General features: G+C 39.4%; 1 protein-coding gene across 2 annotated transcripts in view; it reads left to right on the plus strand.

Annotated features, from left to right (window-relative positions):
* pappaa (pregnancy-associated plasma protein A, pappalysin 1a) overlaps positions 1-25496 on the plus strand; it is an 803024-nt gene that overhangs the window by 304253 nt on the left and 473275 nt on the right. For both annotated transcript variants that reach the window (XR_007935844.1, XM_028809181.2), the window contains exon 7: positions 22004-22502. Coding sequence is in view for 1 of the 2 variants with exons in the window: in XM_028809181.2 (XP_028665014.2) it covers positions 22004-22502 (499 nt within the window). In the remaining variant the exon portion in view is untranslated. The remainder of the gene's footprint in view (positions 1-22003; positions 22503-25496) is intronic.

Genomic DNA, 25496 nt, shown 5'->3' on the forward strand with positions numbered 1-25496 from the left:
TGACGTATGCCAAAAAATGAATAAACAAGGCAGACTTGGCTTTATATTTGATACAAATAAATAAAGACAAGTTTATAAATGTGGCAATTTGTTCTGTTTTTCTACTCCCGCAATGTGCAAATTCAGCTGCACACGATATAGGCCAGCTTTTTAAATAAATAAGAAAAGTCTCTGATTCCTAGTCCCTATAGAAAAAAAAGACAATGTTCTTTACTACTAGATTTATGAAGCATTTCAAAAATGTCAGACAAGACAAGAGGATATGTTGTCAGCCCCTTCCAGAGAAGGCCCTTTAAGGTATACTTGGTGTTGCAATCTGGAGAACAGAGATGACTTCTGAAAGCCTGGCTCAGCTTATCTGTCCTCCTGGCTGCTACAGACTTTGCTTACGTGGGAGTGAGAGGCCTTGTAACGGGAGGAACGGAGAAGGAGAATAATCACTGATATTGTGTCCGCATTCTGAAAGAAAAAATAGAACATTTTCCTATGCACCCTGCCGAGTAAGCACTTTTTCGTGTAACCGTTCAGAGTAGAGTAGCAGGTATTCATAATTATTCATTTATCAGTGCCAGGCATTTGGCGCCTTACAATTCTTTCTTTCTTTCTTTCTTTCTTTCTTTCTTTCTTTCTTTCTTTCTTTCTTTCTTTCTTTCTTTCTTTCTTTCTTTCTTTCTTTCTTTCTTTCTTTCTTTCTTTCTTTCTTTCTTTCTTCAGTTACTTTCAAGACGGCATGGCGCACACGCATTGTGCATCTTTTCAGTCTGAAATGACTACAACTGATGTGCCGTCCCGATAGCAGGATCACGCTATGTCAAGCTGCCAGTTGGCTTAAATTTCAGTTACGGTGGTGAAGAGCGAAGAGACGAGCGGTAATCATGGACCGTTTCTTCATGCCCCTTCATTTGTAAATCCTTTCATTTAGCCTCCCATTCCCTAAACCCCTTAACCTATTTCAAGGTCACATGATGTTTATGACTCTTCTAATTATTGTTATTGTTATTTTTTTATTTGCTTTTCAACAAAAAAAAAAAAAAGACATGAAAATGATAGAAAGTTCCAAGACCCCTGCAAACAGGCAGAACCCCAGCCAGCTGCACAAGAGTTCCAGAGTTCATTTTTTGGGATCTGCGTAATGAATAACTTATTCTTTGCGGAATTTGGAATTTAATATGCATTATTCTCCCATCCCTGGTGACGAAACATACATTTGAATAAACGAAAGAACAAGCTGTTATGCTGGATTAGGAAAGATTTTTTATTTTATTTAATTTTTTTTATTTAAATTTTTTTTTGTAAAGAAGTCGTGATTCGCTAGAAGTTTTCCTTTTTTTTTTGTTTTGCAACGACAAGCGTCTGCAGCTGTTATATCAAATGGGATGATTGTTTGGTGTGTCAAGGCTGAAGTGTTTATGAAAGGTTGCTTGTGAGAGGTTTTGTTAAAATAAGGAAAAGTCAGGTGGAGGTGGGATGTCATGGTGGTGTGGTGCAATGCTACCTCAGAGCTCCTGAGTTTCAGGTTGGAATCTCAAATTGTAAATTGTCTGAAGAATTGAACAAGTAACTAACATTCAATACCTTGGAGTTTGGATAAATGAAAAACTAAAAATGATGAGATTGTCAGGGCAGGAATAGCCAAAGCTAAGCAGATTATCTGGAGACATAGGGAAAAACAACCACCCTCTGAACACAAAGAAGAAACAGCTACATGCACAGGTATGATCCACACTATGGTCTGACGCAGAAACCTTTGCTCTCACTTTGGCACTTAAGGAAGAGAATAACAGCTTTTAAATTATGATGTGTTTTGTCTTGGTAGAGTAATATATTACTCTACTTTCCTCTTTTGTATTATTAATATGAAGCCTTTGTCAGAATGCCTCAAATCTCACAGACTTACCACTGTTATAAGGAACTGTACCATATAACTTCTCTCCACCTTCCTTTCTACATCTATAACTTCAGGCAATTAGGTGTAGTAAAAGACAAGCAGCAGTTAAATTACAATTTAAATAATGTATTACTGATAATATCCATAAATAATAACAATATGCAAAGTACAAGTGAATACTGGCTACCATACAACCTGATAAATGCTGATGTGTAGTTTCAGGTGGCACACAGACTTGTTAGTTACTTAAAATGTCTCCAGTTAAGTCATCATTTGTGGTCAGCTTTCTTCAGAATAGGCCGCATTGCTAGTCTCAATATGGCTGCCGAGCTGTGCTCTTCATTGTGTTGTCCTTTTCAGTTCATGGTGTGTGAGATGTTCCTTCATCAGTTTGTGAGAGAAAGAGAGAGGGAGAGGTAAAGCAGGCAAATTTATAGATTCTCTGACCACACCCTACAGCCAATAGGGCGTCATGGTACTTAAAGGCTTCTGATACAAGCCAACTCCAAACAGCCATACTTCAGACCAAAGGGGCTATCTATCTATTTATTATATAGTGCATTTTCTATCTATCTATCTATCTATCTATCTATCTATCTATCTATCTATCTATCTATCTATCTATCTATCTATCTATCTATCTATCTATCTATCTATCTATCTATCTATCTATCTGTCTGTCTGTCTGTCTGTCTGTCTGTCTGTCTGTCTGTCTGTCTGTCTGTCTGTCTGTCTGTCTGTCTGTCTATCTATCTATCTATCTATTATACAGTGCCTTTCACATCTATCTATCTATCTATCTATCTATCTATCTATCTATCTATCTATCTATCTATCTATCTATCTATCTATCTATCTATCTATCTATCTATCTATCTATCTATCTATCTATCTAGTACTGAAAAATATGGCACCTCTGCCCACACAAACTAAATCTCTGTACTTGTAAGGTGCCTTGGGATGGACTTCACTATATAAAGGCTTTATATAAATTAAAGATTGTTTTCTTGCTCTGTGCCATGAACTGAGCTAATCATCCAGGCCTTAAACACTAAGCCACGCTAGCTGGTATTTATAATTTGTTCTCCCTGAGGTGTGTCTGGATGGAGTAGTAGGTATCTGCTTCCTGCAGTTTGTTTCACAGTTCATACGCTGGGAGACCATGGAGTCCGCCTGTCTACTCTGCCCTCTGATACTCTGCTTTTCTCCCAAGTATTCATCCTCCACATGCGCGCGCGCGTCCCACCCTGACTGTGCTCCTTTCTAGGTCCCTGCTAGTGTATGTTTTAGTTCTTTGACATCAGGAAATTGCAGGTCTGAAACGGGATAAATGGTTTTTTTTTTTCAGATGGGCAATTCTGGGATTTCTTTAAAGAAAAAAACATGCAACCAGTCCCATCTCAGAATAACGAGGTGTCAGAGACTTTCTTTGGTTAATAATAGAAAACCATTGTGAATTCATGAGGGAAACATTTAAAGGTATTTCTCGTTCTCTAATATTATAGAATAATTTGATAGTTTTTTTTAATAAAAACTGAAAACTTAATTCTTTGAAACTGTGTTCACCCACAGCTAAATTGTACCCTGATTTATTGGTTTTTATTAACTGGTTAAATCACAAGGTCAGATGTAGACAGTCTTATTATTAACAAGCAAATTAGGGATTTATGCCTTTACGGATATCATCTTAAAAAGTTATAGCGGGCAATTATTTTCACCTAAAAACTATATTGGCCATTTTATAAGCGCATATAACTGTTCCAGCAATGGTCAGTAAACATTTCTGAACACATGGGGGGTACAGAGAAGTGCTTTGTAAGCATTTTGCTCTTTATTGTCTTGAAATGCACATGTGGTGCTGTTGGCAATACTAAGATTTGGGTTATTGAAAAAAATAAAAGTTAATGTACGCATAAATCATAACTGTAGTAATACACAAGGATAAATTTGTACAGTTTATTTAATTTGGAATAATTTGGTAATACTGCACTAAACTCTCTGAATCTAGTAATATGCTTCTGTATTAAGTTTTTTGGAGAATTGTGAAAGTCACCCTGCAGACAGCACTGTATGGAACGAGTAAAGAGGCCTGCCAATGTTAAGACATCACTCAACATTTTCTTGTGATATCAATGTTTTACAAGATGAATTCTGATACTGAGTGGGCGACGTTGCCCACTGGGTACAATTTATGTAAGTAAAAGGGCACATGCTCTGTACACCAAGGCACTCCTAAAGTCTGTGGTGTATGCATAAAGGGGTATCATTTGTGGTACTGAAGGGGTGCACAGTCCAGACAACGAGGAGGCCCCTACCACCAGTCATTGAAGCTAAATAATACTGACTAGCCACTGTAGACAACGAGGAGCAATGTCCGTCATCCTCGCCTAGGGCTTCCAAATGGATTTTAACCATCATTAAGATGTTTCTACACTTTGTTTGGAGACCACCAGTGGTCAATTTATTTGATTGAACGTGATTAGGAAAGGCACACACCTGTCCATAAAAGGTCCCACAGTCGAGCAAAAACCAAGCTATGAGGTCTAAGGAATGACCTGCAGAGTTTAGAGACAGAAGTATATTGAGACACAGATCTGGGAAAGGCTATAAAAATATCCTGCGGTTCCCACGAGCACAGTGGCCATGGTAAGAATACTAAGTAGGTACATTTTAAGAGAGCTGACCAACAACCTGATGGTCAGTCTTTGTGAGTTCCAGAGAACTTTTGTGGAGATGGGAAAAACTTCCAGAAGGGCACTCATCATTGCAACACTCCACCAATCTTGGCTTTATGACAAAGTGGCAAGAAAGAAACCTCTTCTCAGTAGAAGACACATGGAAGCCCTCTTGGAGTTTGCAAAATGGCACTTAATTGACTCTCAGACTGTGAAGAACCAAGATTATCAACATGTTTGGAGGAGACCAGGCACCACTCATGTGTCAATACCATTCTAACTGTGAAGGATGGTGGTGGCGGCAGCATCATACTGTGGGGTTGCGTCAGGCACTGGGAATTGAGGGAAAGCTGAATGGAGCAAAGCACAGAAACATCTGTAATGAAAACCAGATAGATAGATAGATAGATAGATAGATAGATAGATAGATAGATAGATAGATAGATAGATAGATAGATAGATAGATAGATAGATAGATAGATAGATAGATAGATAGATAGATAGATAGATAGATAGATAGATAGATAGATAGATAGATAGATAGATAGATAGATAGAACGATCTCCTCAGTCTGGTCAGTGGAGCAGGAGTGTATCGCTGAAGCTGCTCCTCTGTCTGGAGATGATACTGTTTAGTGGATGCAGTGGATTCTCCATGATTGACAGGAGCCTGCTCAGCGCCCGTCACTCTGCCACGGATGTCAAACTGTCCACCTCCATGCCTACAATAGAGCCTGCCTTCCTCACCAGTTTGTCCAGGCGTGAGGCGTCCTTCTTCTTTATGCTGCCTCCCCAGCACACCACCGCGTAGAAGAGGGCGCTCGCCACAACCGTGTGATAGAACAGCTGCAGCATCTTATTGCAGATGTTGAAGGACACCAGCCTTCTAAGGAAGTATAGCCGGCTCTGTCCTTTCTTACACAGAGCATCAGTATTGGCAGTCTGCTCCAGAGCAATCTGGATCTAAAACTGGGAAAGGACAACACAGCAGTGGCTTAGGGACATCTCTGGGAATGTCCTTGACCCTGAACTTGAACCAACTTAAACATCCCTGGAGAGACCTGAAAAAAGCTCTGCACCGATGGTCTCCATCCAACATGACAAAGCAAGAGACAATCTATACAGAAGAATGGCGTAAAATCCCCAAATCCAGAAGTTTATCGTAATCAGACCCAACAAGATTCCAGGCTGACTGAGTAAAGGTTCTGAAAATCAACATCTCAAGGTATCTTGACGTGTATTTTAAAGTATCATGGGTCTAATAAGAGACAATTGAATAGAAGACTTTTTCAACGCATTTACACTCTATTTTAATCCATTTATTTGTCCATTCTGCTTTTCTACTTGGGATTGTGGGGCATCTGTTGGTGAAGAAAGATTCATTGCTAACAATGTGATCTTCTCGGATTCAATGGAGGCTCTGATCAGAGCTCTCAAGAGACTGAGTGTCTCAGCTTGTGAGTGTCCTGATCCAGGCCTTCAATGATCTCTTAGACACAGCCATCACCAGTGTGTCTGTCTGCAGAGAGAGTGTCGACCTCGTTGAGAGGTTTACTTACCTCAGCATTGACATTCATGTCTCTGGTGACTCTTCCTATGAAGTCAGTAGACAGATTGGGAGAGCATGGGGGGTTATGAGATCACTGGAAAGGGGGGTGTGGGGCTCCCAATATTTATGCAAAAGTCTTTAGAGTCCTGGTGCTTCCTGTCTTGCTATGTGGTTGTGAGACATGGACTCTATCCAGCGACCTGAGATGAAGACTGGACTCCTCTGGTACTGTGTATTATCAGAGAATCCTTGCATACCGCTAGTTTGACTTTGTGTCGAATAAGCAGTTGTGCCTGGAGTCCCAAATGAGGCACATTACCTTCAATGTGAGGGAGCGTCAGTTATGGCACTACAGCCATGTGGCGCGATTCCCCAAGGGTGATCTGTCTTCCAGAATCCTCATTGTTGATGACCCAAGTGGAGTGGCTGGACCAGTCCAAAGGGGGGGGGGGCTACATAACACCTGGCTGCGGCAGATAGATGGTCATTTCCGGGGGTGGGATTGCCTGAGGGTTGCCAATTGGTATCCTAAGTTGTTTTGTCATATGGTGGGTGAGGCAACGTGCTGTATCAGTGCATGCACCACAACATGACCTGATCTAACTTGTTGTGGGTAGCCACCTCTGATAAAGCCCACATGACAGAAAAATAACATGAATGTGAGAGGCTAAGACAGCACAGCAGAACACATGTCACTCCTGTGTGCAGATCACTACTTTAGCACCCTGTAGCAGCATATATTAGGTTCAAATCTTTGATGTTTACCTACAGAGTAGTCAGTGGGTCAGCACCAAAGTATATGAGGTCCTATGCTCCTTCTCACACACTCACCTCAGCAGGGCATCATATCATAATCAAAGACTCTTTTCGTCTGAAGTTCTGTGAATTTCTGTCTAACTGATAATGACTTTGTTAGGTTCTTGTAACAAAGGAAGTGTAACTCGCTGGTACTTTGTGCTGAGCTCTTCACTTGTGATGAGCAGTTCTGTACACTTGATTCCAACACGAGTCTCCACATACTGATGTTTACTCGATTATGTTGAACCTTTTGAAAGCTGCTTTGGATAAAAGCATTTGCTAAGCCAATAAGTGTAAATTTACTGTCTCACAGTTTTGGGGACCTAACTTCAACAGTTTACCTGATCACTCTCTGCCTAACGTTTGGATGTAATGCTCTGACCACCAAGGTCCCCACTCCCAAAAAAAATCTGTATGAAAAATTAATAAGGGTCAGTAGACTGCACCAGTTTAAGCAAGTATGGCGTAGAAACCCTTCTGGCAGGAGGTGACAACAGAAGCATTATTTGAGCTTTAAAAGGTAAAGCCGATCATTACCTGTCAGCTTGAGTGTGACTTGTGGTTAAATGTAATTGTATAAAATTTTGAGAACCAAGTCACGCTTAGGATTAACGCCAATAAGGTTAAAGACAAAAGCGGAGATCAAAAGGCTGTATGTTCAAACAAATAAAAGTTTGTTCACAATAGCCCATAGAATCCTAATCTCAGATAATGTGTATATAGACCAGCGGTTTTCAAACTTTTTACACCAGGGACCCTTATTATATTCCGGGTCTTGCTCACGGATCCCTATATTGAACAAGAAAAATTTTATAATGTAAAATGCAATCAAAATAACGGACATACAAGTTCCACAGTACCTTCTTCACTGTCACGATGACTACTATAACGGAAAATCATAAATGAACAAGTAACGCAGAATAAATTTTCGTTACGCCTATGTGCATGCAATAATTATGGAACAAAGTCATTTTGCAGAAATTTTTAGGCTACCATTGGTTTCAGTTAACACTAATAGATAGATAGATAGATAGATAGATAGATAGATAGATAGATAGATAGATAGATAGATAGATAGATAGATAGATAGATAGATAGATAGATAGATAGATAGATAGATAGATAGCTGCACTCCCAGGTATTTATAGGTCTGCACCCTGTGCACACAGTCACCTCTGATGATCATGGGGTCCATGAGGGGTCTGGGCCTCCTAAAATCCATCACCAGCTCCTTGGTTGTGCTGGTGTTCAGGTGTAGGTGGTTTGAGTCACACCATTTAACAAAGTCATTGATTAGGTCCCTATACTCCTCCTCCTGCCCACTCCTGATGCAGCCCACGATAGCAGTGTCATCAGCGAACTTTTGCTATTGGCAGGACTCCAAGTTGTATTGGACGTCTGATGTATATCGGCTGAACAGGACTGGAGAAAGTCCCCTGTGGCGCTACTGTGCTGCTGACCACAATGCCAGACCTGCAGTTCCCGGGACGCACATACTGAGGTCTGTCTGTAAGATAGTCCATGATCCATACCACCAGGTATGAATCTACTCCCATCTCTGTCAGCTTGTCACTAAGGAGCAGAGGTTGGATGGTGTTGAAGGCGCTAGAGAAGTCTAGAAACATAATTCTTACAGCACCATTGCCTCTGTCCAAGTGGGAGAGGGACCAGTGTAGCATGTAGATAATGGCATCCTCCGCTCCCACCTTCTCCTGGTATGCGAACTATGTAATAATAATAATGTCAGTGGGAAGGATGTGCTTGCATTGATTTGCACAAACTGCCAATTCTCGGTGCTACTTTTGATATGTTCACACGCAAGTCACTTTCAACTTTCAACTTTTTCACTTTCAATGGCCAGTCTGGATCTGTACTTGCTCTTCATATTCGTAAGTGCTGAAATTGCTGTTTCACACAAATATTTTGTCACAAATGGTAACAAAATCTTGACTGCCTTGTTGGATATCAAGGGATACTCAGAAGCCACACTCGACCAAAAAGATGACAATGATTGCTGCTTGAACTTATTTTGTAAGCTGCGATCGCATGATAATTCAGCTAACTCCTCCTGCTCGTGCCCAGCGAGGTCAGTCAATTCAACATCAAAGTGACTGCGGACCCAATGAAAATTAGCAATGTCATCATGCAAGAAGTATTCATCAACATGGTCAGCCAGCAACTGCAAATGCTGCTCGACATCGCAAATTATGAGATCGGCGTTGATTAACAAATTGTTGCAGATGTAATCATCCAAGATTGGAAGTTGAATATATCGGCCAGATAGGCAAGTTTGCCTAGCCAAATGTTATCAGCCATGACTGAAGCTAGGTCAGCATTACATTCCGTCAGAAATACCAGTAGTTCTTCTCGAAGTTCAAATACAGGCTGCACTATTTTGCCTTGTGATAGGAGCAAAAGATTTGAATGCTCAGCCCCCAACTCTTCACAAAGAATTGCAAACGTGAGAGTGTATACCGGTCTGGTTTTAATCAGATTTACAACTTTGATGCAACCAGACAAGACTTCAGAAAGTGATGTTCTTCACTGCCAGTGATTGCCAATGAAGCATACAATGTGTCAATGATGTTAGGTGCTTCTTTCTTCACACATGCCACAACTCCAGAAAGCTTCCCGGTCATGGATGCTGCATCGTCCGTGCAAATGCCTATGCACTGAACCCATGACAGACCTGACTGTGAAAGGAAATTGTCAAGCACTTTGAAAACCTCCTCGCTAGTTGTTCTGCAAGGCATTGGATGACATAAAAACAAATCTTCGATCATCTCCCCTTCCCAACAGTATTGCAACAAAGGCCAGCAGTTGTGCCTGGTTGGCAACATCGGTGTTCTCATCCAGTTGTACTGCAAAATAACCTTCTTTCAGTCTGTCAGTTAGTTGCGCCTTTATATCATCTGCCATGCCTTCTATCCTTCATCCAATTGTGTTATCAGACAATGGAATTCCTTTCAGTTTTGCAGCGCATTCTTTGTCTAGAACTGTTTCGCACATATCAACTGCAGAAGGAAGAATTAAATCTTCAGCAATCGTGTGAGCTTTCTTAGCAAGAGCCACTCTCAATGCCACCAAATGGGATGCTTTCAGCAATTTTTCGTTTGCTATCAATGACAACTGAAAAAATGTTGTCTGCTTGATATATTCTTCCTTCTTTCTTTGGAAAAATATTTCTGGTTTTCCAGCTAAATCAAGATGGTTCTTCATTAAATGCGTTTTCAATTTGGCTGGTTTCAAAGCTTCATTTGACAAACTTTTGTTACAAATCAGACATCTGCGGTCTATCTGAATTTGAAGCACATTCAACAAAACCAAATTTAACGTAATCCTCATCATATTTTCTTAACTTTGGTGTTGGCTTTCTCTTGCATTTTGACAAGTCATTAGCTTCTGATTCTGAATCATCAAAACTGTCGTCTGTTTCGTGTAATGGCAACTCTGTTTTCTTATGCTTCAAAAACATATCCATTCCCTACCTACGGCAAACAACAAAGTAATTATTTACTTAGGAACTACAGCGAACGTGAACGAAATAGGCCAGTTATGCCAGAAGATGGAGTATATTATAGTATTACCATATTATTAAACGCTCTGGCCATACGTTTTAATTTTGACAACAGACTAGAATACGTCTTATTGAAATTTGACGTCACTGTAGCATGCATAGAATAATTAAAACCAGCATCACTAACATTACTAAAATACTAAATGGTCTGACTCTGACCGAAAAGGCTCATAGGGTACCGAAGCAATTCGTAAGTAACGGAGATAATTAACGAGACGCTGCATTATTATGGAACTAAGCAAGTGTTAATTAATGGATATTTCACAATGCCCTCGCGGACCCCCGCTGTATCCTTTGCGGACCCCCTTTGGTCCGCAGACCACAGTTTGAAAACCACTGAACTTTATACTGCCAGAGTTGATTTTTACTGTTACATCTGATTTTCAATAATTGATTATAGATTTATTATTATATCCCTTTTACTTTAAGCTGTGACCCTTAGCACTCTTAGAAAGCATTTTAATTAAAGCCTTTTGATCTGTGACTCAGTCGTGCTGATAATGCATGTACAGGGTTAAGCATCGATAAGAGACCAGAGCAAGCTACAGTAGCAGACGTTCTGACTCTGAGGGTCCGTTTATTAGTAACTTACAAGGGCATGAGAAATACCCACTAATCACATACTCCTGTAATTAACTGTGTATTTTAGTCATCTCCTTCATGGTACCGCAGTGACTCCATACGCGTGCCAATAAAGGAATTCTCCCCATCCTGAAATGACTCTGTGAATTTAACTTTGACAATACCGTCGCTTAAAATAACAATCACAATCACAAGCAGTGCACACCCAAGCATCTCTGAGTAAGATTTCCATATAAACGCACCAATAAATGCAGTGAATATCTTTGCTCCAAAGTCAATTCCCTTGAATCATTTCACTCATCGATAGCTATGAATTCTGTTATACGTGGTAACACATCCTGTGTGATATGGTAGGCCACTAGTATACTGGTAAGATGTCACTCATGTTGAGGGGAACTTTACATCATTCCCCCCAGGCATCATAGCTTTATTACATTTCGATGACTAATTGTTCATATGTATTTGTACACGACCAATCAAAAGTTTTAGTACACCTCAGTTTTTCCAATTTTTCTTCAAATTTAATCATTTGAATGACATGAAATGGTGAAAAAGCTAGTAGTAAACTGCCAGAGGTTTAAAATTAAAGTTTAGGTCAGCAAAAACCGAAAACAGAGGAAATTTCAGAACATTATAAATGGGCCTTCTTCAGGGAACAACTAATAGGTTACAACCTACAGATGTTCTACAACAATTAAAGTAAATTAAGCCATGCAAGTTGAAGCAAACATTTTGCACAGGTGTTCCAACTTCTGTTGATCACTTTAAAACCCTATGTGTGTCTTAAAGCAGAGTTGGAACAGACTGTGTTACTACACACGCTACACCCCAGAAAGCTGTAAATTCCAGTGATAATGGTAAGATTAACAAATGAAATGAGACAGAGCATTATTACCCATAGACACTTAAGCCTTTTATTTAGAGAAATTGTAAAAAAAAAATCAAAGTGATGGTGAGTCCAGTGGTGTCCTACACAATCCAAAGACAATTGGAGACTGGAAGAAACTCTGATAGGACGCGATCTGGCAGAGCCAAAGTCACCAGCCAATCAGAAGACAAGTTTTTGAGGATCACCAGCTTGCCTGATCACAGGCACCTCACAGCACAACAGCGTAATAGTGCAGGTCAAGAAAAGCAAGTGTCAGTTTCTACGGTGAAGAGGAGACTTTATGCTGCAGGTTTAACAGGGCGAGTGGCAGTGAGAAAGCCATTCCCTTTAGGACAAAGTAGGGCCTTGAAATACCAACACTGTGGACTACTGCAAACTGGAAGAAAGTCTCAAGGATTGATGAATCCAAATTTGAAATACTTGGTCCATCACGTGGGGTGTTTGTATGCCGTTGAGTTGGTGACCAGATGTTACCTCAGCGTGTGACACCCACTGTCAGACATGGAGGAGGAAGTGTGATGGTCTGGGGTTCTTCTGGTGGAGTTGATGACTGGCATTCTGAATCAAAAGGGTTACCACAGTTTGGCTGTTATATCAGAACAAGGTGGTGTCACAAAACGAGTCTGAGACAGAAAAAGGTTTGAGGCAGCCACCCATATAATCTCAAATCCTTGGCTGCAAAATTATAGTGATCAAAACGGTAGCACTGAAGTGCATACAATCGAGTCCAAGATCAGACTGAGGAATAAGGACAAAGGGCAGGGTTTTAAAGGGGAATACAGGAAGTGAGGTCATAAGGATCAGGGATGTGTTCATTCTCCATTGGTTCGGGCCCGGACGTGACATCAGAGGAGCCGGAGCCAGTAAGGACTCCTTCCATTGGCTCGGTCCTGGAAATGATGTCATGAGAGTCAGGTGGAATCTCCCAGGAATGGTCTGCAGGCAAGAAAGAAAAAGAGTCAGTGCACTCTACCACCTCCAGGCATCTCTCCGAACTGCCGTCACTCAAGCCCTTTAGCTGCCTTCCATGCGCACGTGTGTGACAGTGGCTACTGATGAATCAAAGATTTGAATAAAACTTTGAACGCTTAATGATTCATTGAATTAATTCTTCTATTTGCCATTGTTTATTTGTTCTATGCCTCGATTTCATGAAACATTAAGACCTTAAATGGCATGCTGTTCCATAAAGAGGTGTTCTATAACAGGGGTCGCCAACTCCGGTCCTGGAGGGCCCCAGTGGCTGCAGATTTTCATTCCAACCCTTTTCTTAATTAGTGACCTGTTTTTGCTACTAATTAACTTCTTTTGAACTAATTTGAATTGACTTGCTCTTGAAGACTCAGACCCCTTAATTGCTTCTTTTTTCCTTAATCAGTAGCCAAACAATAATGAGATACAAAATGAGCCAAAACAACTGGTGTCCGTCATACAATATCTGAAAATAAAGAAAGATGAAGGTCTCAGGAATGTTGATCTACTCAGGTCCCCAACACATTTTAACAGAGCCCTTAGAAAAGAAGAGAAAATCCACAATTTCTGAAATGTCTGTTAATGCACCACGAGAGCAGCATCAAGCCGCATAATTAAAGAATAGGGGGTTTAATTAAGAACAAGAAGCAGCACCTCATTAAGCAGATGGTTGGAGTGAAATTGGTTGGAGTTTGAAGCCCTGACTTAGTTGGTCTTCAGTTACCTCACTCACTTCACATTTCATTTCTGCTTGGGTGCCATTTAAGGAAAGAAATGAAGCAATTCTGAGGAATGATGAAAAAATTCAGGGGAGCAAATCTTAAAAAAGTAATTCAATTAAAATGAATTCACAAGAAGCACAAACAGGGCCCTCATTAAAAAATAGGGTTAGAATGAAAACCTGCAGCCACGGTGGTCCTCCAGGACCAGACTTGGCGACCCCTGTTCTATAACCTTTGACCGGTATGTCTGCTCAAACAATTTCCATTGTTAGGGCTGTCCATTCAGGGAAAATCTGTTAAAGAAAACTGGACTGGGTAGATCATGTGTGATTATTGCAGATTATTAAATGAACATAAGCTCACTCTATACACTTTTCTCTTTGTATTTCTTCAATATGTCTCGTACTTACTCCAAATTGAATTACGGCCATGAGATAATATGTCCACGTGTTACTCCTGCCTTGCATCCAATGATTTCTGGGATAGACTGGCTGGCCTGTGATCCGGCCCTGGATTAGCAAGGAAATTTTCTTAGACATATTCTTGATTTCTAAGGGGCTGTGAAAAGCACAAAAAATGGGGCTTTCAAAGCGTGTTCAAATAATAAATGCTACTACTTTTATTTCAAACATGGTACCAAGAGTGAGAATTCAAACCTTTTTTAATTCCATACAGTGTGAATGACTCTTATTATTATGCTGTGCAGTATATGCAGAACAGTCAGACTCTTTATTACAAAGGAATCTATAGTGACGACTCTGTTCACTTTTTAAAAAATATAAACAACAATTTCTCTTTCTTTATTTTGTCTTTTCCTTCTGCACCATGGTTTATGAATTTCAAGTCTTATAAATGTCAAAAATGTGTTATGTCACATGGCCGTTGTTCATTTTGAGTCATTTAGTACAGTTGTAACCTACTGGACATTTAAGCGTGAACAAGAATGTGGAATCCAGGTTTTCTCTGTAACAGTCTCAAGGAGTATTTATTTTTGGGCCGTCGTAAAAAGACAGAATTAAGTACTCCTTGGCTCTGTCGCAGTCCAGCGAGAAATATAAATAAACATTGAGAGAAAAAAATAAAGACAAGGGAAAAGAAGAAGTGATATCCGTTTTTCACATTGTTACCTTTAACAAGGCCACACATGAATGGCAATAAATTTGCTGAGATAATGGAAGCTGGGAACTTAACTCAGCGTCCAATTGATTAAACAAACTGAATTTTTGTAAATGTCCCAGAAATGAGGTTAGTAAATGTGTCTGTGGTTGCCAGTTTGGATTTGTACAAAAGAAATGCTTAGGAACACAGTGTTAACCAGTTTTTGGCTGCATTGGCTATGTGATAAATGCAAAGTATGTCACTTCAAAAGTGAGCAAATCTACAGATGCTAATCGGATGTCACTCTTTTGGTTGGCGCCTAATTGACCTCCTGACATGAATCCTCCTGAGAACCTTAAACTATGTACTGCTACATTTGGGTTTGATACTCATGAATCAGGTCTTTAGATGTGCAGCAAGGGCAATCAATGCACTAAGGGATCCCCCATACAAGAAAAATGTGCTCATCATGTGGGACAGGACTGAGATCTATTAAAGCGTCAGAAAGAGCAATTGAAGCAATTTCCCTTGACATACATTACACTTGGAAAGGACTGCCTTCTTTCTGGGCCCCTCAGTTTTCCTGTTAGCAAATAAAGACCACCCATACCCCTCCTCCACTCCACTGCACACCTCCCAAGAACAGCCCCCCATCCCCTCCTTTATGACCTCCTGACAGCTTCAGTAAAAATAACTTGAGCCACGGCCAACACTAAGATAATTTCCTTTTTCATGTGAGAGAGATTATGAACTTACAGCAAGTTAAACGCTGCCATTTGATGAAAACTCTTGAACAGATAGATAGATAGATAGATAGATAGATAGATAGATAGATAGATAGATAGATAGATAGATAGATAGATAGATAGATAGATAGATAGATAGATAGATAGGAAAGGCACTATATAGATAGATAGATAGATAGATAGATAGATAGATAGATAGATAGATAGATAGATAGATAGATAGATAGATAGATAGATAGATAGGAAAGGCACTATATAGATAGATAGATAGATAGATAGATAGATAGATAGATAGATAGATAGATAGATAGATAGATAGATAGATAGATAGATAGATAGATAGATAGATAGATAGATAGGAAAGGCACTATATAGATAGATAGATAGATAGATAGATAGATAGATAGATAGATAGATAGATAGATAGATAGATAGATAGATAGATAGATAGATAGATAGATAGGAAATGCACTATATATAGATAGATAGATAGATAGATAGATAGATAGATAGATAGATAGATAGATAGATAGATAGATAGATAGATAGATAGATAGATAGATAGATAGATAGATAGATAGGAAAGGCAGTATATAATAGACATAGATAGATAGATAGATAGATAGATAGATAGATAGATAGATAGATAGATAGATAGATAGATAGATAGATAGATAGATAGATAGATAGATAGATAGATAGATAGATAGATAGATAGATAGGAAAGGCACTATATAATAGACATAGATAGATAGATAGATAGATAGATAGATAGATAGATAGATAGATAGATAGATAGATAGATAGATAGATAGATAGATAGATAGGAAAGGCACTATATATAGATAGATAGATAGATAGATAGATAGATAGATAGATAGATAGATAGATAGATAGATAGATAGATAGATAGATAGATAGATAGATAGATAGATAGGAAAGGCACTATATAATAGACATAGATAGATAGATAGATAGATAGATAGATAGATAGATAGATAGATAGATAGATAGATAGATAGATAGATAGATAGATAGATAGATAGATAGATGATAGATAGAAAATGCACTATAAAATTTATAGATAGATAGATAGATAGATACATAGTCTGGAAGTTGCCTATCTATCTATCTATCTATCTATCTATCTATCTATCTATCTATCTATCTATCTATCTATCTATCTATCTATCTATCTATCTATCTATCTATCTATCTATCTATCTATCTATCTATCTATCTATCTAACATATAAAGCAAACCTGAACTTACCCTGTGTTACTGTATGCAGTGGGGGTCCTTTTAACATCATGACCCATCAGTATTTCACAAGTTAGTTGCCATCTATTTATGAGTATTTACTGTATGGAGCCTGTTATGAATCTAAGTAAAAAAAGTTTCTTTCTAGAACCTTCATGTGGATGGGTCTTTTGGGAAACAAAAATGGCTCCCTTATGGCATTGCTATGAAGAACCACTCTGACACCTTTATTTTCAAGAGTGTGGGTTGGTGTTGTCAACTCAGAATATTATTAGCACATAGATCCCTTTTGTCCACAAGATATAGTTATGTGATTACAAGAAGACGTTGCTTTTTTATTCAAGCAGTATTGTTTTAAGTGCAACACAGATGATACATGAAGGGGGACCTGGGAATTCCTAGAATCGGTCAACAGCACAGGAGAAGTGTGTAGCTATTGAATATAATTGGCTAGATATCGTCCGGTTAATCAGGGCGCCGAGTGGCACCGTGCTCAGTTCATCAAGTGTATATTTTCCTATTTATTCTAAGATCGTGCAAAGGACTTTGACCATTTCTATCCTTCAATCCACCACAGCAGACTTTCAAGAGACAATGAAGATGGCCTTTTTGAAAAACTGATGGACTTGTTCATAAAGAGTGGACAGACTGTTAATCAGCGACTTTACATTGAACTGCTAAGACATCGACGGAAAAAAATATACTTATGTAATCAATTAATTTGTTTGACTCTGGCAATTAAATTAGACCACTCTGCACAGATCTGCTTTCACTTTGACATTAAAGAGTCTTTTTTTGTTGATAATTGTTGTAAAAATCAGACTACGTCCACTGTGATTCACTGTTGAATACATTTTATAGGCAGTGTACCAGCTCAACCAGCAGTGAAACTTAACAGAAAACAATGGTGCCAAGTCAGAAATTGATAGATGCTGTAGTTAAGAAAGACATGACATAATAGAGAGATAGATAGATAAGAAAGGTGCTATATAATAGATGGATAGATAAGAAAGACACAAAAGATAGACAGATGGATAGATACAGAAAAAGGCACTACATAATAAATAGATAAGAAAAGCATAGATAGATAGATAGATAGATAGATAGATAGATAGATAGATAGATAGATAGATAGATAGATAGATAGATAGATAGATAGATAGATAGATAGATAGATAGATAGATAGATAGATTTAATTATATATAATTTTGACTAATTTCTTGAATGTACAAATGGACATAAACGTCCACAGACTGAAATCAGCAAAGGGGGACACACCAGGAAACAAAATGAACAAATATCCATCTTCCATTACCATGCTGCATTAAATGGCTAGATGTCCATGCGCTGCTCTATTCATCAAGTCACCCAGGGGCCTGGTGTTGTTATTCTGGCCTTGGTTACCAGACTGGGTGACACCAACCAGCAGTGATGTCGTATTGTGCTTGTTACACGATGAATGAGAAAATCATCAGTGAGCGTGTTCTTGTTCCTCGACAAGTTACTTAAGCCTGCATCACACTACATGTCTCATCACAAGTTCTAGCTGTAGAGCGTGTCAAAGTTCATGGCTGCTGTTGTTAAATCTCCTTGACTTTGATGGCTGACTACACAATGGCATCATTGCACAGTGTACACAGAGAAATGTCTGTGTACGCTGATGTACTGAGGAGTTAGTTATATCAGTAAGATAGAAAGAGCAGATTTTTAAGAATAAGTAGGAACACAACAATTTTAATGGTTTGAAGTCTAAATATTCATCATAGACCTCAGGATTAACGTTTGCAGTGGTATGTATTTTGTGATGCAAGTAATAATAAAATGCATTGCTTTTGTTATTCTAGTAGAGAAGGCGCCCAAAGCATTTCTTCTTCTATAATACGCTACCGTGGCTGTTCGTTTGTCTGTCCAGGATTTTAAATCACCTGTAGCTCACAAACCATATGATATATTGACTTGAAATCTGGTACACATATAATAATAATAATAATAATAATAATAATACATTTTATTTATATAGTGTCTTTCCCATATACTACGTGACCTCTACTTTCTGCTTTCAGGGTGATGATTGACCTCCAAGGTTTTTCCTTTTTTTTATTTTATTTTATTGTATAATAAACTCTCGGCAGCGGCCAACAGGGTGGCCATGCAGTGCAAGCGTACTAAGTAATTGCAACTCAAAAACTGACTTAATCAGTTTTAACGTGAAAAGATACAGACTGAAGAAGGCAAGAAGCAGGTCACTAGGGTGGAGAAAAGAAGAGCTGCTCAGGAAGCACCAAGCACATCAACCTCTGAGCAAACGAATGCTAAACGTACAGAGAAAGAGGATGAAAACTAGAAATGCCAAGTCAAGTGGATTCACGGCACGTTATCGTGCAGGGTGCCGTTACTGGTCTAGTAATAACATGCATTGCTACAAATGCTTGTAATGTGCCATTTGTTGGAATGACAAATGTAATCCATATACCTCTGTTACATGCCACTTGGTATGGGATTTGTTAGAGCAGTGATAATGTTTCTGATGTGGCATCTGCTTGAATCACAAATGCAATTGATTTTTATTACGACATATATATGTGATGCGCCATCTTTTGGAATGATAGAGACACGGCAACTAGTCAGACTCAAATATACACAGACTCACAGACACTGATCCTTTTATTAATTTGGATTATATGGCTTTGGACTTCAAACCCTGAAGTTGTGGATTCAAATCCCACTACTGACACTAAGTCACCATGAGCAAGTTACTTCACCTACCTGGGCTCCAATTGGAAAAACAAAAAAAAGAAATGCTGATTGTTTCTCAAATGTTGTAAGTGATCTTGAAAAAAGATATCAGTCGAGTAAGTAAACACAAATGTGAAAACTGACTCTACAGGCCTTCCTCAGGAGGTCAAACCCGTTAATCAGGATGTTGTATTGTGACGTTTGTTTGTTGTTGACTGACTGGCTAGTGTGAGTGAATTTATGTGTGTGTGTGTGTGTGTGTGTGTGTGTGTGTGTGTGAGGGTGTGTGTTCTACCAATTCTTCCTTCATTTCATGCATGTTTATTGATGTAAACCTGGCTTGCTGTGACCCTGATCGTGAAAAATTTGTTAAAGAATATGAATTGATCTAACGTGTTTTCACATTGAATGTACAGTCATATGAATAAGTTTGGAAACCCCTCTTAATTCTTTGGATTTTTGTTTCTCATTGGCTGAGCTTCCAAAGTAGCAACTTCTTTTTAATATATGACATGCCTTATGGAAACAGTAGTATTTCAGCAGTGACATTAAGTTTATTGGATTAACAGAAAATATGCAATATGTATCATAACAAAATTAGACAAGTGCATAAATTTGGGCACCGCAACAGAGATATGACATCAATACTTAGTTGAGCCTCCTTTTGCAAATATAACAACCTCTAGACGCTGTCCTCCTATAGCCTGTGATGAGTGTCTGGATTCTGGATGGAGGTATTTCTGACCATTCTTCCATACAAAATCTCTCCAGTTCAGTTAAATTTGATGGCTGCCGAGCATGGACAGCCTGCTTCAAAACATCCCATAGATTTTCGATGATATTCAAGTCAGGGGACTGTGATGGCCATTCCAGAACATTGTACTTCTCCCTCTGCACGAATGCCTTTGTAGATTTCGAACTGTGTTTTGGGTCATTGTCTTGTTGGAATATCCAACGCCTGCGTAACTTCAACTTTGTGACTGATGCTTGAACATTACCCTGAAGAATTTGTTAATATTGGGTTGAATTCATCTGACCCTCGACTTTAACAAGGGTCTCAGTCACTGAACTAGCCACACAGCTCCACAGCATGATGGAACCTCTACTAAGTTTGACAGTAGGTAGCATTTGTTTATCTTGGAATGCGATGTTCTTCTTCCACCATGCAAAGCGCTTTTTGTTATGACCAAATAACTCCATTTTTGTCTCATCAGTCCAAAGCACTTTATTCCAAAATGAATCTGGCTTGTCTAAATGAGCATTTGCATACAACAAGCAATTCTGTTTGTGGCGTGAGTGCAGAAAGGGCTTCTTTCTGATCACCCTGCCATACAGATGTTCTTTGTGCAAATTGCGCTGAATTGTAGAACGATGTACAGATACACCATCTGCAGCAAGATGTTCTTGCAGGTCTTTGGAGGTGATCTGTGGGTTGTCTGTAACCATTCTCACAATCCTGCTCATATGCCGCTCCTGTTTTTTTCTTGGCCTGCCAGACCTGCTGGGTTTAACAGCAACTGTGCCTGTGGCCTTCCATTTCCTGAAGACATTCCTTACAGTTGAAACTGACAGTTTAAACCTCTGAGATAGCTTTTTGTAGCCTTCCCCTAAACCATGAGACTGAACAATCTTTGTTCTCAGATCTTTTGAGAGTTGCTTTGAGGATCCCATGCTGTCACTCTTCAGAGGAGAGTCAAAGGGAAGCACAACTTGCAATTGACCACCTTAAATACCTTTATATCTCATGATTGGACACACCTGTCTATGAAGTTCAAGGCGTAATTAGCTAATCCAACCAATTTGGTGTTACAAGTAATCAGCATTGAGCAGTGACAGGCATTCAAATCAGCAAAATTACAAGGGGACCCACATTTTTGCACAGCCAGTTTTTCACATTTGATTTAATTTCATACAACTAAATACTGCTTCACTAAAAATCTTTGTCCGGAAAACACCGCAGTACTCAGATGTTCCTAGGAAATGAAAGACATACCACTGTTATCTTTTTTGTTAAAAGCAGAGTCAATTATTATGCAGGCTTTTTCATATGACTGTAAATATTTTTTGAAACATCTAAGTCACTTCTCATTGTTTGGGGACATCAGAATGTTCTAAAGTCCCGTTGATACATATTTCAAATTATGTGAATATACATTTTTATTTACGCATGCCTAAAGTAAATGACAAACATTTGAATAACATAATTCATAATGAGCCTTAAATTGTAACATGAACCTTCATAATAAAAATCCCAAGATGGGACACAGCAACACAAAGACACAATAGTGCACTTCACTGCGAGTGACCATTTATCTTTTCACATGTCTGCCGACATTAAGTTGTTGACCACACACCATTTAAAGTAAAGCTATAACTTATGTGTACCGGACCCTGTCTTTTTTAAATGATCGCTGAGAGGTGTTTGCTGGATGTCCGGACAGACCAGTTTATTTTGCTGTTCCAGGTCAAGTATTGGTGACAATGTTTTGTTGTTTGTTTTCTACTCCTCAGGCCCCCCTGATGTGGAGCAAGTCTGTGAGACCAGCGTTCGAACATGGAGCCCAGACGCTGGTGTGGATCAGCAGACCGTGGCCCCTGCCTGCCCTGAGCCCCAAGGCTGCATGCTGGAGCTGGAGTTCCGCTACCCTTTAGTCCCAGATTCCTTGACCCTGTGGGTGACCTATTTTTCTCTAGAGATGGGCGCAATGGGAACAATTCATAACATTGAAGTTTTGACAGTGAGTGGCAACAATGTGTCCCTTGGCCCCCAGAACATCTTCTGTGAAGTCCCTCTCACAGTGAAGCTCACAGTGTCTGAGAAGGTTTACGGCATTAAAGTTTTTACGATGGACGAAGGGTTGGAAATCGATGCTGCCCTCCTTACATCAGTACCCAACACCCTCCTCTGTTCTCAGTGCAGACCAATCCAATACACTGTGGTGCGTAATCCACCATTTTCAAGTGGGCCAACTGTTACCATCTCAGACCTCAGCCGACGATACATCGATAGGTGAGTCGCTTATCTTGATGTCTCAAAGGAAAAGATGTTTTTAATACGCACTTGACAAAAGTCTGATGTGTTGTGACTATGTGTGTACGGCCGGAGTCAGTAAAGGTTTTGTGTCTTAACGCCTGAGATAATCATTTCAAGTCCAATTTTTCCATGTCTGGTTGTGCCGCAGTTGACATCATTATAGCCGCAGCTGTGCCAATAAGAAAATCCCAGGTATGAAGAATTGTGCATTTGGGACAAAAGTAACAACTGAAGGCACAGAGTCAGGAGACAATTCCTTACTTTGTTTAATCTTTAGATAGTTTGTGTCTTCCACAGCAAACCTTCAAATGAATCACAAGTACCATATATACTTGTGTATAAGTCGGGTCTTGAAACCCAAAAAATTGATCATAAAATCAGACGCTGACTTATATGCCTGTTCAAAAATACAACACTTAAATTTATTTCTTTTTTTACATCTTCTTGCTTCTGCAATCTCTCACCAGTTTCTCAGAAGCATCGAATTTTGTTGCAGCAGCGCAGTTACCAATTCCTTTTGCCAATTCAACAACGTTTAATTTAAAACCAGCTTCATATTTTCTTCTGATCGAACACTCCATCGTAGATAAGGGTTGCTCTTACGATAAAGGTGTATGAGGGTGCGAGATACAAAAAACACTAAACAGTGTAAACGTTGCTTTGGAATAGTTTAGGAATAGTTTGTGTGGTCACGTAGGCACAATAGAGAGAGAAAGAGGTTTGGAGCACACGCTGATGCAGCGCATTGTTGCACCCACATAGAAAAAAAAGGGTGCATGCTCCATGGTTACTCTCTCAGGTGGGCATTAGCATATCATAATCTCTTGGATCAATAGCATAAGTTTTCTGCATCCGACTTATATGAACGACATTATAAAATACCAGAAATTATACTGTAAAATCAAGTCCCGACTCATCCGCGGGAGAACTTATCCACGAGTATATGCGGAAGTTATAAACACCCCACAGTTTGCCATGGACTTCATTCATTGGGCAGAAACTCTTATTTCCAGGGAAGAATTGTCATGAAACCTTGACAAGAGTTGCACTTGTCTACCGGCACATTTGAGATGATTATGTGGTGTTTGAGATTAGACAGACTGTGATAAAGAGTTGGGGCACCACCCCGTGAGACCCCAAATTACTGAAAAGCAGAAAATAATTAATAATTGTAAGGAGAGTCTTTTCAGATGGGAATTCCATAGTGAACTGACTTCAGAAATGTTTGTTTGTCCTTCTCCACTTTAAGCCCATCTGTGAGTCCACCAAACACAGCTGTTAATGGGTTAGGAGGGATTGTGACGCCAGGGCTGTCTGATAGGCATTCAAAGATTTTTGTCCAAAACGATGTTAATTTAGTGCACGCCCAGAACATGAGGTCCAGTGAGTGATTGCAACGTTCACAGGTTGAATCTTGCCCTGGAAACATTTTATATAGTTTTAGGGTTAGGCTTAGGGTAAGGGATAGAAGCCTAGTGAAAGGGTTAGGGTTAGGGTTAGTATCCTGTTAAACCTAATCAGCTGCCTCATTAAGTCGGGTTTAATGAAGTTCATGTTATGTCCATTGTTGTGTTCACCTTTGCTAACAGATCTGAGATCTTTTTGGAGCTGTGGATTGCTAGCAAGACAAAGTATTCTATTCATTTAAATTCATCATAATTATTACTCATAGTGCCATGAAATGTACATTGTTGCTAAAAACACTGATACGGAAAAATCAAATATATAATGCAATACATTATAAAGTAGAACAATAAAGTTCAGCAGGACCAAATCAACTAATGTAACAATGACATTAAATAACAGTCATTTTCCATCCCATATAATCCAGATCAGGGTCATGGGGGGGTGCTGGAGCCTATACTAGGTAGCATTTGTGTGCAAGGCTGGAACAAACCCTGAAACAAATGCCAGTCCATTACAGGGTGAACACTAACACACTCCAACCACACACTAGGAAAAACAGAGTATCATCAATCCACCTAACCTGTATGACTTTGGTAATATAAAACACTAAATAAATGTGACAATTGCATGATCACTAGGGAATAATCAGCACAGCAAAAGACATAATACACGGATAGATCCTAACACTAACTGTGTTGGCACCATTGTCATAGAAAAATGCAGGCTCTCGATATCACAATGAATCTGTTGATATAATACTGCATTTATTCTTTCACATAATTTATCTTTTAAAAAAAAAATATATGTACAGGTATATGTTGTGAACAAAATAGAGAAAACCATTATGAAGATTAGAGGAGTCCACACCGTAAATTATAAGCACCACCAACAATGTGCAGAGAGTAATCATAAACAACTGAGTCACAACAGACTGACTATCGAATGGAGGGTTTGGTCTTTTATACTTTCTTGGCAAGAAGAGGCGGGATAGGAAGGGAAGTGAGGTCGGCAGAGGGGCGTGGTCTGGTACTGGAAGTAGGTGGATCGTTAAGCAGTCTTCCCTTCTGAAGGTCTGCGAAAGAAAAAGAACAGTCATTAGCTAAATCCTTAGACTGCCTCCCATGCACATGTGTGTGACAATATTTATATATATATATATACTAGCCAACCCACGGCGTAGCATACGCCACATAATTATGTATTGATGGGTGAACACTTCCTGAAAGACACAGTTGTCCAAGTGGGGTGGGTTTGAGGATACAACTGTAAGTGAATGCAAAGATGGAACTCTGGAAAGAGGGCGGGGAAGCGGGCCCGAGAGGTTTCAGGTCCTAACCATCCAATGACGTGTCGGCACAACCGGTAACGATCCTTCCGCAGGTTCACCTACGGAACCCGTGTTAGGACATTTACATCCTCTAGATAGGCAAGTTCAATCGTCTGACGCCCATTCTGCCCCCGCCATTCTAGTCTGCCGATTTCTTAAGTCATCTCTTAGTCATCGTTCAGTATGCACTGCCTGCTCATGTGTCCACCCCCAACTCCTCACCTGAATTGCTTTCG

The sequence above is a fragment of the Erpetoichthys calabaricus genome, chromosome 9 (assembly GCF_900747795.2).
Source record: "Erpetoichthys calabaricus chromosome 9, fErpCal1.3, whole genome shotgun sequence".
In the NCBI taxonomy this organism is placed as follows: Eukaryota; Metazoa; Chordata; class Cladistia; order Polypteriformes; family Polypteridae; genus Erpetoichthys; species Erpetoichthys calabaricus.